The following is a 15,328-nucleotide window of genomic DNA, read 5'->3' as shown; positions in this document are numbered from 1 at the left end:
GTGTGTGGGTGTGGGTGGGTGTGTGGGTGTATGTGTGGGTGTGTGTGTGTGTGTGTGTGAGAGAGAGACAGAGAGAAGTTTAACTCTGCTTCAATTGAATATTGCAAAGAATTGTTAGTTTACCAGCTTGCAAGGATTTTAAACAGTGTAGGATCATCAAAATGTTAATGGCACCATTTCAGATGCAGCTGACCAGAGGACAAAATCAACTGTACAAGTAATAAGGTTTATTCATGACAATTATTTTATAATTTTTTTTTTTTACTTTTTTTATAGTATAATGATTGTTAAAAATATCTTGAGAATGATTTACCATTCATGCAGTGATGACCACTAATGATGATTATACTATATCAAGTTTTAAATCTCTATCAACCACTATGTATTACCACATTCTATATTTGTTACGTACAAGACTGACATGTTTCCAGGAGTAGTTCATATAGAAATAACTTTTTTAATTTTTTTTATTAATTGCTTTTTACTATAATCCAACCATTTGGATCTTCAAAAGATGAACTCCCTTCAATTAATTATAATTATTATTATAACTACAATTATTATAATTTACATAATTTGCAGACAGTAAATTTTAACATAAATATATGACTGTGACTGTTGGTTGTAATTGATTCTTTATTATCCCAAAGTGTAGATATTTCACCTTCTATACATATAAAGTGCCTACTCTACTGTTATGTAAATCTTGTAAGGAGAAATTATAAGGGATTTTTTCTATACCTTAGATTATTACTATTTCACTTTAAAATTAATTCATATTATACTTCTTTACTATATAAAGTATTTACTAAGAAATGAATAATAATGATCATGAAAATGAGTGACCTCAATCATTTTGATTAACAATCAGTTACAGTTCGTAACCTTAAAAGGTTCGAAATGACAAAAAAACATGAACAGAATTATTAGAGCAGCTAAATTATTCTCAGAATGTTCTTGAAATAGTAAGAGAGAGAGAGAGAAATGGTTAGGTCAAGTAAGTATCATAACAGTGACACCTTAAAAAACAACATGTAACACTGGCTGTCAACAACTATTTTTCTTTTGTTATTTTCATTGTTTATAGATAATATATATAGTTATTTCTGCTTTACTTAACAGCAATAACTATAATAAATAAATCATTAATATTAATTATACAGTCTGGCGTAAGGTAACTAGCTATCTGATCTCTTTAAAGCACTAATAGCTTGAAAAAAGATTCCTTCATTTATACTAACAGGTAGAGTTCATTTCTAATAACAATAACATCACAGCCAGAAAATTCCTTTTACTATATTATTAGATTAATTCTGTTTTTTTTTTTTGAGGGCGAAAAACATCTAGGTGTTATCATCGCCAGAAATAAATTTTTTTTAATAAAAAAATAAAGGAAATTAAGACTAGTCTAAAAAATTAAATAAAAAAAAACTTACAACTAATATCACAGCTAAAATCTAAAATTTAACTAAAAATAAATAGAATACAAAGTCCGAGAGGTGTGTACAGGGCGCCGCTTCTCAGATAATAGAGACTAAAAAACTATAACTAATATAAAAATTAAAACTAGGTTAAAAACTAAAATTAAAAAATGAAATAACAACGAATATCACTAAAACCTTACAACTAATATCACATTCAGAGTCTTAAAAATACGATAAATTTATTTAAAAGAAACATCAAAGAAAAAATAATAACAAGAACTATATAAAATTTAACAAAGTCCGAGAGGGGTGTAAAGGCTCCCTTCTTGGATAACAGAATCAGAAGCTAACATAAAACCACAAAGATTAAAACAAAAACAAACTCATTAAAAACTCTTCCAATATAAAACATATACGCAACAATATCAAATTTTTTGTGTAAAACCAGCACTACGCAAAAATAGAAACATCCCGTCTAAAACTTCATTATCATTGCCCAAGACTCCACGGATGTTTCTGGGCAGTTTAAATTTACGACGTAATGCCGTATTAAATTTGCAATCCACTTAAATTTTCATGATTATTACAACAAACTACTTACTGTATTTAATTTATCATTACTATTTGCCAGTTTATTTACAAACATCTACGTGTAGTACTGCTTCTAGTTCATTTTTTTAATCTTTTACCAGTAGATTAGTACAATAATGTGACTGAAACATCAAGAGCAGCCAAAAGTAGAAAATTTTAACAGATAAGTTCATAGATGAACTTGTATAGATTTATAAATTTATTCAGGAAAAAGTAGAAAATAAAATTTAATTTATGCAACTATAAAGTATGAACATGACATTGGCATTCATAAAACTGTCAAACATCAGTTTTTAAATCCAAACAAACATTACTAAAACCATTAAATCCAACAGGTAAGAACAGATCAAGAAATAAAACATCTGTTTGGACTGTGCAGCTTCTACCAGATCTGAAGTCAGTCTGCTTCATTGTTAAGAACTTTCAATTCAACTGTTCATGTTAATGGTACTCTCTCAAGGAGCTTATAAATGATATATAAGAGAAATAATTAAGTGATAATTATTAATAATCAGTTACATTTTTTCCTGGCTGTAGAACTGATATCTCAGATTCAAACCACTGCTTGGAGAGAATCCTACTGCAAATTTTCTTGTAAAAAAAATTATTTACTTTAAAACCTTCACTTACAACTTCATTCACTTTTTTTTAGTTTATTCTCTTTTTGAAACTGTTGACTGCTTCCAGGGAACACTCTAGTCTGAGTGTCTTAGTTTGACTCGCTAACAAACACTCTCTTTTAAACGTTAACATGATGGATCATCACACTTAAAGGCAATCTCTAGACACTGTCATGTATCTCTAGTATTATAAAACAGGTAGGAAATATGGGAAGGATAAAAAAGATATACTATAGAAACAGCGTTAACAAGAACTGGCTACAGGCATGTCACCCCATCAGGGATTTTGTGGCTGTATGGAATCAGTCTCTCATGCCAAGAAAAAATCTTCCCAAGGGCAACCTGCTCAAGTGACCCTATCTTGTCATCCTCAGGAAATGAAAGCCCAGTTCTCTAGATTTTTCTTCTTTTTTTTTTTGTTAGGGGCACATTTTTTATTATATAATAAAAAATGTAGTAGATGGATCAGTACAATGTTAATACTACAGCAATGGTCGATCGATTACATAGTTAATTTATTTTTCTAAGTAGTACATGTATGTACATTTTTAACACAATTAAAATTCAGGACATATCATACCTAGAGTGTTTTTGATAATATACCATAATTCATCTTAAAATGCAAAATAATTTTGTTTGCACATGCAACTCAATATTACCTTGACTTCCACATTAACTTATAAATAAATGACATAGAAAGGTAAATTTATTCTTGGTAGTATAATTATATGACAATATGTAGAAAGATATTTTAATTTGTTTTGTAAATTTTAAAAATTACCTTTTTGACTCTCTCTCTCTCTCTCTCTCTCTCTCTCTCTCTCTCTCTTCTCTTTCTCTTTCTCTTTCTCTTTCTCTTTCTCTTTCTCTTTCTCTTTCCAGAGGTTTATTTATTTTTTACAAATAATTTTTTCATTAACAATATATAAAGTAACTAAATAATAGAAAATTATAATAATATTTGACTAACCCCAGAATGACATGAAGACAGCAAAAAAAACAGTCACAGGATTATCAAAAAGGTATGTGATACGAGCATATGTACATGTATCAGACAACTTCCAATAATCACAAGTGCGATCACATAATGGACACATAGTGATATTTTGTGAATGATCACATATATCATTACTGTAAAAAAGAAAATTAAAGTAAAATAACACATTACAAAGAATAAAAAGAATATGAATAAATAATGTAATCCGAACATATTATAGAAATAATCCAAAAAGAAGTGGCTATTAAAACATGAATACTGTACCAGTAATATGAATTGCATCATATGGCATGGGTAGTAGAGGTATGCTGCTTTAATCTCAAAACTTCCCATACAAATCAAAACCACAAGGAGTTCAACTTAAGAGAGGCCCCATCATTCAAGTGTTTATACAAAAAGCATATTTTTGTTAAAATGTAAATATTGGTGTGATATGGGTAAAATAATGTGGAAGATGTTGGTACAACTGGAACTGGAGTGGGGATTACTGTTTATTCCCTGCACATTTACGTATTGCCAGTTTGTGTCAATCACTGATTTTTGAAAAAGGTTCCATAATTGTGTACTGTTTGTTAAAATGCGGTAACTGATGACGAATTCGTATTCGTGATGAAAACTTTAAAGATGAAATCTCATGTTGTGTGTCATAAAGTTCATGGAGAAATTTAAAAACAAAGCACCAATGAAAAATGTTATTCAGAAGTTAATAAATCTCATATAACAGATTTGGTGTTAGACCAGAAATATGCCTGACACAGGTCAGTTTTAACAATGTGGGGTACACAGAAATTAAAGCGACAGTTACAAGATCTCTTCATAAATCTTTATGGGGACTAAGATAGAAAAAGGACATTTCAATATGTTCAGCCCACACTAGTGAAGAGAATGCTGAAATGTTATCCGTATCAAAGCAGGTTTTCTATGAGCTAACTAATGCTGATTATGCTAAAAGTGTTCGCTACTGACAATGGTTCAAGAACTTCATTACAAGCAACACTGCCATTTTAGATCAAATGTTTTTCACAGATGAGCCATGGTTTCACTTACATGGATATGTTAATAGTCAGAACTACTGAACCTTTCTTTTTTTCCTGTTTAGCCTCCGGTAACTACCGTTTAGATAATTCTTCAGAGGATGAATGAGGATGATATGTATTGAGTATGAATGAAGTGTAGTCTTGTACATTCTCAGTTCGACCATACCTGAGATGTGTGGTTAATTGAAACCCAACCACCAAAGAACACCGGTATCCACGATCTAGTATTCAAGTCCGTGTAAAAATAGCTGGCTTTACTAGGACTTGAACGCTGGAACTCTCGACTTCCAAATCAGCTGATTTGGGAAGACGCGTTCACCACTAGACCAACCCGGTGGGTCAGCTAGTTGGAACCCTGGATCGCCATATCAGTATAAACATCTCAATAGGATGTTGAACGTAAACAGTTCACGCTCAATATTGGAATTAACGGAGTGGTAGACTTCACGCCTTCAGTCTAGTACGCTAATTTAAAATATTTTACTGTTTTTTAAGAAATGGTTCTAGCGACAATATTATCGCTACGAAACCAATCCTGCAAGGGCAGAAATATGTGAAGTTTATCCGAGAACTTCCTTGGGGTCAAATCTCGTTACATCGTTAAAAAATTGCCAGGCCGCCATCTTATGATGCGATAAACGATATAGCGGGCAGGCTGATAGAGACGAACGAGTCTAGGGTAGGTGGTTTTAAGCATTTAGTTTATGAACTACTGAACCTGGTGTATGAAAACCTGCACATTTTATCTGAATCTATCCTACACCATACAAAAAATAGGCACACAGTGTGCAGTTTCATGAAGAAAAATAATAGGAACCTTGTTTTTTGAAAAAACTGTGGATGCCGCTGACTACCAAGAAATTATCCAGTAGTTCATAGCCTTACTGCAAAAGGATGAGCACGACTGCTGGTTGTAACAGGACAACACCGCTTGCCACACAGCTCACTCTAATATAGAATGCTACAGGATCTTATCAGTGGAAGAATCATTTTTAAAGAATTGTAGCCACCAAGATCCCCTGATCTGACTAGCCCAGACTTCTTACAGTAGGTTTACTTAAAAAAATTGTTCATAGGAGCAATCTATATACCCTGCAGGAATTGAAGACAAACATTACTAATGTCAGCAGAACAGATAGCACAGCTAATAAAAGTAGCCAGAACATTATTAAATAAGTTCAAAGAAGTGTGCATTTATTTGAAGGACATTATTTTCAACATCTTCTGTAAATTTTGCCAACTATTATGTATAGATTAAACTAAGTGATGAGGCCTCTTTTAAGTCGAATACCCAATACTTTTATCCAGTTTGGCCATTTCATTTATGTTCATGTATTGTTGTAAGAGAACATAACCGAGTCTTTGCAAATTCAAAAACTGCAGTACAATAATTTAACATTTTTTGTTAAATTGAAGAGATTGTTGATGGAATGTTAACTGAACCATTTTTAATGAATCTTTAACAAATAGAATATACAATATATAAATATATTGTCTTAATTAATATTTTACTGAAATAATTTTTTTTAAGATTCATATTAAATTGCAATAAAATCCTGATTCATATTACTGTTAAATTATATTTTTAATTCTATTAAAATAAACCACCATATCTTAAGACATATCTTATTTTAATTTTTCATGAAAGTTCTTTCATAGGATCCTGCATCCTCAATCATAATTGAAATAATTCTATTACTGCATAATAATAATTGCGTATTAATTTGTATGAGTGGCTGCTATCTGTTGCAGTTTTTGGACCATCTCCATCAAACACTGTCTGATGGTTTATCAAGTTGAAATTCTGTTTGCATTTATATATGTAACATTTTTCTAACATATTTAATTTTAAGCCATTTTTACTAATTTATAATATTTCTGTATTTGTGTTAAAATCAGCAATAGAATGTTCATCGTTTATTAGATGGTCTACCAAATTAGATAAACCTTTATTTATTACTTTTTTACTTTGTATAACGTTCAAGAAATCTAGTTTTAAAGGATCTATTTGTTCTTCCTATATAAATATAATCACAATCTTTACATTTAATAATTACAATTCGATGCAGATTGTTTATATAAAATGATATCACATATATAGTCAAATGGTCAAGAAAGTACAACAGCCCAGTAATAATAAGTATATGCAATACTTTTCTCTTAGCATAATTATCAGAAAGAATTTTACTAGAGAACTCACTAACTTAAGTAAAAAAAAAAAAAACCAATTTCTGATATAAAAGTATAAATTACGCTGTCTAGCTAAATACAAACAGAATACAAGTCTAATACAAGGTATTACAAATTTTCTTAGGCTATAAAAAACATATATCAAAATAATTATTAGTTCATTTTTCAACTAAAATTTTCCAAAAAAAAATGCTTGAAAGTTTATGGGAAAAATGCATTTAACCAAAAACTATTAGCTGAACTTTTTCTTAGAATTAAAAACACCATAAAATTTAGGGTAAAAATTAAAAATATCAACAAAAAAATCACCATCATCACGATATAGAAGTGTAAACTAAAATTCAAAATTTCATACCAAAAGTAATGTAAAAAAAATTAACAACTAACTTCTCCATAAAATAGCAAAAATATTTCTCAGCTATGTAATAAAAAAGTATCAAAATCTAGCTGGCCCCCATCAAAGTTATTGGTAACAAAAATGAACTAAGGCCAAGAAACTGTGGCATTACTCAGAGTAGTACTCATCCAGCCCACAGTAATGCAAAGACAGTAGCAAATTTATTAGCCAGTATTAGACGGTATGAAAGTGCTTGCCAACAGTATGCTGTACAACACACAGTTGCCAACTTTATACTTAAAAAATTCATTTATTTTCATTCCAATATATTTTTGTTCATTCCAATAACATTTTGACAATGCTGGAAAAACATTTTGAAAGATTACTCATGATTTACTTCCTCACCTCTATTAGATTTCAATACGATATACAAAAGATTAGGTCACAGATAATGTTATTTATTTTATTTCCAAAGATAACGAAAAAATTATAAATTTCATAAAATATGGCCTAGTATTAAAGAAAAAACACACAACAGAATAGATGATAATCACTCACACCTGTATTGATTGGAGTATACAGTAAAACATCCATATAAGAAGCACAGAAGACCGACAAATGATGCTGGAATGAGCATATGTGTATAAAAGCCCAACCAAGCAAAGTACAGTCCATATTTAACACCAAAATAATCTTTAACATGATCAATGGGTTGAGTTTTATACCAATGTCTGACCTGAGCCCACTCTCTATATAAAAGGTATCTTAAGCATCCATCAACACGATAATCACCCTGTAATCAAATAAATATAAGGCAGTCCATCAGTATATAGTAACATAAAAAATCAATTACAACATTAAAAAGAATATCAAAATTTTAATCTTTTTGTCTACCAACTGACAATATAATGTCAAGCAGAAAATATCCAAGATGCATACCCTAACAAATTACTATCAGTCACAATTTTTGTTATTTCCTTCCTAAAAACATAATATTAAAACCTTTAAAATAAGCAAAGTAAATGAATAAGGACTAAAAATTAATACATATCTTGGTTTCTCAAATGTAGAATGATATAAGAATGATATAAGAATGATATAAATATAGAATGATATATCTCAACAGAGTTTTTGTTTACTGAAGCTATTCTAAGTACATCAAATTCAAGCTACATTATTTTTCTTAATTTTAGTATTTAGCTTTCATATATATATATATATATATACATAACCTAAAATATGCACACATATTTTAATATGTACGACAAAATGATTAGTTAAAAAATTCCATGGACGGCTGGAAATCACACTCAAAAAAAAATTATCAAGAAACTCCTGGTGCTACCCAATACACCAAATGATTGGCTAGTCTTATTTTTAAAACTGCCATATCAATCAAAAATGAATTTCAAATATTAAAATGAGCTGATTGCATTACTGATCGATTCTACTGAAAAATTTGTTCTCATAGATACCATGAATATGTCAGAGTAAAAAAAAAGAACTAAATATTACAAAAAAAATTCTACTAAATAAGAGACAAATTTCCTTCAGAATTTTTACAGTAAAGAGAGTTATGGCCCTGCTACAACCACAAGAAAAAAGTAAAGTATCAACATAAATCATCCTCTTAACAAAAAATTATTAAAATGCAGTATTCATAAAAAAAAAAATTTTTTAATTATCTTGAAGCATAATGTAAATTTTTATAAATACTTTCAAACTAAAATAAACAAGAAAGCATGTATGTCAAATTCAAAAAACAGCTGCACTATGAGAAGTTATCTCTAAAGTAAAGGCCATTTCATTATAAAAAAATTTATTCTGAAAACTTTATGAATATTTTTTATTTCTCTTAAACTACATAACTTATACTACTTCTCTATATAATCGCCACATGAATTGAGACATTTATCGTAGCAATATACACCAACTTCAATATGCACTTGTAGTATTCTTGTACTGCTAGTCCACTTAGCCACCGATTAACACCATTTTTAAGTTCATCAACCACAAAATGGTTACTACTCAAAAATTCTTTCAATTTCCAAAACAAATGGAAGGAGCTAATCAGAACTAAGAATCAAAAGGAGCTAACTCTGCACTATATGTAGGTGATCGTAAATTTCCATCCGAATGTTCTCCGTAAATCACATGTCGGCCTTAACATGTGGTCATGCATTATCAGGCATCAGAACGACGCCATCAGTCAGCCGCCCACATGGCTGATTTTGAATGGCACAACGTAACTGATATAAGAGTTTAGCAGCAGGCTTTTCCATTTATAGTCATTCCACAAGGCATGAAATCAATCAGCCATATGCCAAACCAATCCCAAAAGACTGTGACCATCAGTTTGCGTCCAAATGGCTGTGGCTTGACCTTTGTTGGTCTGGTTCATGATTAAAGATGATGCCATTCATTTGATTGCCGTTTACTCTCTGGCGAGTATGAAATCCATGTCTCATTGTCGGTAACAATTGAATTAAGGAACTCATCACCTTTTTCTGTGTAGCACATCAAAAATTACAAAACAGATCCCATTCAGATTCTTTTGTGACATTCTGTTAAGACATGCGACAGCCAAGTGCACCAACGTTTCTTAAGCCTAAATAGTCATGAACAATGTGACCAATAGCAGTTCTTGAAACATCAGAAAAAAGAAGGCCCAGGTTGGAAATCATTGAGCGAAGATCTTTTCTGATCTCATTATCGATGCGTTTCAACAAGTCCTCAGTGATTATCGAGGGCTCCTCGAACATTCTTCATCATACACATTAATTCTGTTATTTTTAAACCTTTCACACCATTTTCGAACTTTTCTTTCATTCATTAGATTATCACCATATACAGCAACCAACTGCCTATGAATTTCAGCCTCCTTAACGTTTTGAAGGTTTAAAAAATGTATGACTACATATTTCAAAGTCGGCGGCAAAATTGATTTTCCTATTCACTTTACAACATAATAACTCACACATAATCAAAGATACTACAATGCGACAACTAACAGACAACAATGCAGCGTGTACATTACTATCATGGCCATGAACAACACAGGTTCACCTACCTTAAGGAGAGAAATTTCCCAGCGGTCTTTACTTTAGATATCCCTTGTAATATGGTAAAGCAAAATAACACAAGATACAGCACATTTAGATAGCAATGCAGGTGTTCTTGAATACTGAAATCTGACCTTCCATATAGCTCTGATTTAGTATTCAGCCATTTTCAACATCTCCTAACTACAAAAGGAACATCAGGAGAAATGATTTCACTACATGAAGAAAGGGAAATTATGAATAACATATATGTTTTACTGATGGCATCCAAAACACTTGCCTCGGGAAAAATATATTCAAATAAATGCTGACTACAACATAACAAACATAAATGTAACATTTACCATAACCAACATTGGTTCATTTTTCATAACAAACATTTATATTTGTTATATCAGATTAACCATAGGTCTTTTTTCAAATAAGATCTAATGTAGTTTAATCATACTCTTAAAAAATACTGATTTAAAGTATTTATTTGTTAAAAAAAAAGTACAGCAAGACTTCTATTTTGAAATATTTTTTTAGATTTAGTACATCCTTACAATTTAAAAAGCTAAAGGTTTAAAATGTAAAAGCTAAAGCTAAGGTTAAATGTTTTTTAATTTCAGTATAAACCTCATAACTACAAATCAATCTACAGTCAAGTTGTACACTAACTAACTTTCATTCAAATTTAACATTTTGACATACATATTAATAAAATTGAATATGACGCTAACAAAATGCTTTGTTTTTTGTCACAAGATGTACAAGTAATTTTAATAACATCAAGCAATTTCTAAATTATATAATACCCTTGTCAGGGGAGTTTAGTCCTTGTCAGGAGTAAACTCAATTATGATTTAACAGTCCAAAAACCATATTAAATCAAGACATGAACAAACAATAAAATTAGTTACGAATAAATTTCTAAAATATATTTTTTACTGAAAGATCAATGAACTTGTGAAAAAAAATATTTCTAAGAAATGACTGCCATGTCATATTCCAGTTGGTTTTGTTAAGACATTGAAGAACTATCAACTGTGTATTTTCCTTAATAAACTAATAAATAAGTTAACTGATAGCACTTATTTGCTAGAAAAAATGTATTTTTATGAATCAACTGTGAGAGAAGTGTGGACAATTAATTTTTTACATCTAAATCTAATACTGTTCATCAATAAAAAATACGGGCAGAACTTTAAACAAACAATTATCAAAGGTAGATTTATTTAATTTAAATTTAATTGAATCTTTGAGATTAATATAATAATTAAAAACAGTCAATTTTAAATCCATTTATATATTAAAATAATAAGTATAATGTATTTTATTAATGATGTATAAATAAATACAATAAAATTAATATTATGTTTATTAATTATTGATTTTTTTTTCGTTTTCAATTATACTCCAGCCAGCAATTGTTTTTATTTATATATTAATCAATCATTGGTTACTGTTTTAATCATTTGTTTCAATATTAAATTGTGAAATATTATGTTTTATTGATGAAATGAACAATTTTGTTAGTTTTCAAGTTTAATAATCATTTTAATAAATGATTAAGTATTAATGTACATCTATTCAAACATAAAATAAGTTAGTAGATTATGATGTAGATTTAAGTAGTACTCCTTAAAAAATATAATCAACTACTCATTCTTTTTTTTAACAGTAACTGTTAATACAGTTTTTTTTAATGATGAAATAAAAGTGAGTAAATATACTGATAAGGAATTAAATAAAATGTAATAAATTGAGTTTTACGTAGGTAATAAATCTGTTTTGGGAAGACTCCTGCAGTTTTTGTAAGCAAACTGACGAGACAAATATATTGAACATTTTAGTGTACAACTTAAAAAACAGCAGTTATACACTTCTCTAAAATGGCATTTAAATGTGTAGAATTACAGTGTATATTTAAGTAGTACTTGTTAAAATATATAATAAATATATATATAAATATAAAATATATGAATCGTACCCATGTGCGCGCACGCAGACACACACACACACACGCGCGCACATTTAATTAAACTTAATTTATGTATTTAATTAATTTAATTAAACTCACTTTAACCATTAATAACCATAAATAAAAACTGTATAAGCTACAAAAACTGTATGATGTATAACTTTTATTTTAATTGGTTACGAGTTAGAAAATAAATTTAAAAATGTTATATATATACTAAAAGCAAAATAAAAGTAACAGTGAAATGCAACATTAAAGATCTAACTTAAAACAACAAAATTACCATCTGACATATCCCAAATGGCATAAATATACGAAACATTTATAGTAATTATCAAATACAAGAATACTGATGTATGGCCTTAAGAAATATCAAGACATTTGATATCATCATATTGTTACCTTAAACTTTTAAATTTATTTTCTAACTCGTAACCATTTTTATAACAAATGTATTACGTAAATTCATTTTTTTCTTAAAAATTTTATTTATTTTTTTCTCTGTGGACAGGCCTTCAAGAACCATACAAATATCATTTCATGTAGTTTCTTTCTTTTTCTTCTAGAAGTTCTTCTTTCTTTCAGACTGTTTAGCTCTTCATACTTCAGTCTGTTCTCCTCTGTTGAGTTCTTTCTTTTAACCTACAGGAAACTTTAATTCAAAAATTTTCTTTCTGTATTCTTTCTGAATTGGACATTTTCTGTAATGCTGAATTTTTTAGCTCTTCTTTCATCTGTTAAACACAGCCATCTTGACCTTTATAGTTCCACAGTTTATTGAAAATCTGTTTGTTTTGCCGTGATTGGTTCATTCAGACTGTACGTCCATAGAATTTTAGTCGCCGTTTTCTTATTGTTACTTCTAGGAATTCAATTTTATTGTATATCTCTTTATTTGATCTCAGTCTGTAGCCTCCTTGTGTTCTTCTTGGACCATAAATGCTTAAAATTCTTCTTTCTAACTTGAGTAGATTTTCTATTTCAGTTATATTTTTGGTTTTCATGCCATAAAAGATTACTGGACTTACAACTCTGCTAAAATCCTTAATTTTGCGTTTATAGAAAGGTTTTTTTTAATTCTAAATATTTTTTGTGTAAGCTTAGTTGTTCTAATTTGTGTTTTTTTTTTTTTTTGTTTCTATCACTAGTTTACCTATTCTGTTTCTACTATTTCTCCAATATACTTATCGTCTGTGATCTAAATTTTTCTATACTTTGCTTCTACTGCCTTCTGTAATATTACTGGCACTTGTCATCATTTCTGTCATTGAACAGCAGATCTGCAAGCCTGTTTTTTCAGCTAATTCTTTCTGGTTAATTTGGTTTATTGCTTCTAGTTCTGATTCTGCAAAGATGCTATGTAGTTAGCAAAAGCTAGACATTCAATCTTGGTATTCTGATTCTTTGTTCCTACTATTTGCACTTGAGTCATTATTTTCCCAGAAGGTTTTCATGACTATCTAAAACCAAGTTGAAAAGCATTGGTGAAAGACCATCTCCTTGTCTTAGTCATGTTTTTACTTGGAATGGTTTCCTGACTTCACCCAGAACCTTGACTTTAAGTACAGTATTGGTTAAAGTGAGTTTAATGAAATTTTTGCTTTTTTGGTCAACTTTATATTTTTTAATGTACCAAGTATGGTTTCTCTATCTACTGAATCATAAGCCTTTTGAGAATCAATGAATGAAGTAAACTAACAAAAACTAAGACAAAAGATGTCTTTTGACTTTGTGTTGTAATATTTTAATATCAATTTTAGGCTGAGGATTTGTTCTGTACATCATCTATTTCTTCTGAATCCACTAAGCTTTGAGTTGATCTGTGGTTCAAGTCTTCAAGTCTGTTAAGAGGAGTTCGGAAAATATTTTATACATGACAGGTAATAATGAGATCTCTGTAATTATTGATCAGTTTTTGGGCCTTTTTTATGCAATTTTTGAATTAATGTGACAAGCCAATCATCTAGGATGTAAATAACGACACTAGAATGGTTAGTTAAGACATAACTAGCCCTAAGCCATACTATAAAAGTAACAAAGAATAAATTAAAAGGTAACCAAGAAATCAAAAATCTATTAAAGGTATCATCATCAATATAAGAAATATATGTCAACAAAACTATTTTGAATTTTATAACAAATATTCAACATAAAAAAATACCTTACCAATGGGATTTCCATTATCATCAATTATGTCAGAAATATAAGGTGTGTTCAAAAAGTAACAAGAATTTTTTAATTTTTCGGGTTGTATTAGTCCAATTCTTGGGATTTTTTCATTGTTGTATTAGTAAAAATGTCTGAAAAGTATCTCTACATTTTTAGTCATATTGGATGTTTAGTCTGTTGTCAGCTGTCAAAAAGATAACATATGTTTTGGTATGATCTGCAATTTTTATTTGTATAAATAATGGATCAAAAAATGTGTTAATAAATTATGCTATAAGAAAGGAATAAAGTCTAGTAATGTTTCAAAAATGTTAAATATTACTTTTGGTGAGTCCCCTATTAGTAAAGCAAGGGTTTACGATTATTAATATAAGCATTTCAAAGAAAGTTGTGAAGACATTGAAGATGACAAGCGCCCTGAACACCCCAGCACATCAACAACCAATGAAAACATGGAAAAAGTGAAATAAATGATTATAAATGATCGCCGAATCACAATAAGAGAAGTCACTGATGATGTGGTGATATCAATTGGCTCATGCCATGAAATTTTTTCAGATGTTTTGGGTATGAAACATGTGACAGTAAAATTTGTTCTAAAATTGTTGAATTTTGAACAAAAACAGCAGAAAATGGAAGTTGCTCAGGAGTTGCTAAATAAAGTCAACAATGATACAGAACTACTGAAACGTGTCATAACAGGTGATAAAACATGGGTTTACAGATATGATATCGAAACTAAGGCTCAATCATCCCAGTGGAAGCAATCTGCATCACCAAGACCAAAAAAAGCTCGACAAGTACGGTCGAATGTGAAGGTTATGCTGACCATGTTCTTCGATTTTAACGGCATATTGCATCATGAGTTCTTGCCACAAGGTCAAACAATCATTAAGGAGTATTATCTACAAGTTCAATGTCGTTTGCATGAAGCAATC

General features: G+C 29.7%; 1 protein-coding gene across 5 annotated transcripts in view; it reads right to left on the bottom strand.

The window, feature by feature from the left end:
• Positions 1 to 15,328, bottom strand: part of LOC142319727 (anoctamin-1-like) — a 170,184-nt gene that overhangs the window by 68,389 nt on the left and 86,467 nt on the right. For all 5 annotated transcript variants that reach the window (XM_075357347.1, XM_075357330.1, XM_075357365.1 and 2 more), the window contains exons 6-7: positions 7,757 to 7,989; positions 3,606 to 3,766 (exon numbers count right to left, since the gene is read on the bottom strand). In XM_075357347.1, coding sequence (XP_075213462.1) covers positions 3,606 to 3,766; positions 7,757 to 7,989 — 394 coding nt within the window. The remainder of the gene's footprint in view (positions 1 to 3,605; positions 3,767 to 7,756; positions 7,990 to 15,328) is intronic.

Source organism: Lycorma delicatula, chromosome 1 (genome assembly GCF_047948215.1).
Source record: "Lycorma delicatula isolate Av1 chromosome 1, ASM4794821v1, whole genome shotgun sequence".
Classification (NCBI taxonomy): domain Eukaryota; kingdom Metazoa; phylum Arthropoda; class Insecta; order Hemiptera; family Fulgoridae; genus Lycorma; species Lycorma delicatula.
The sequence above is the reverse complement of the archived record's forward strand: the minus strand, read 5'-3'. Positions and strand labels throughout refer to the sequence as shown.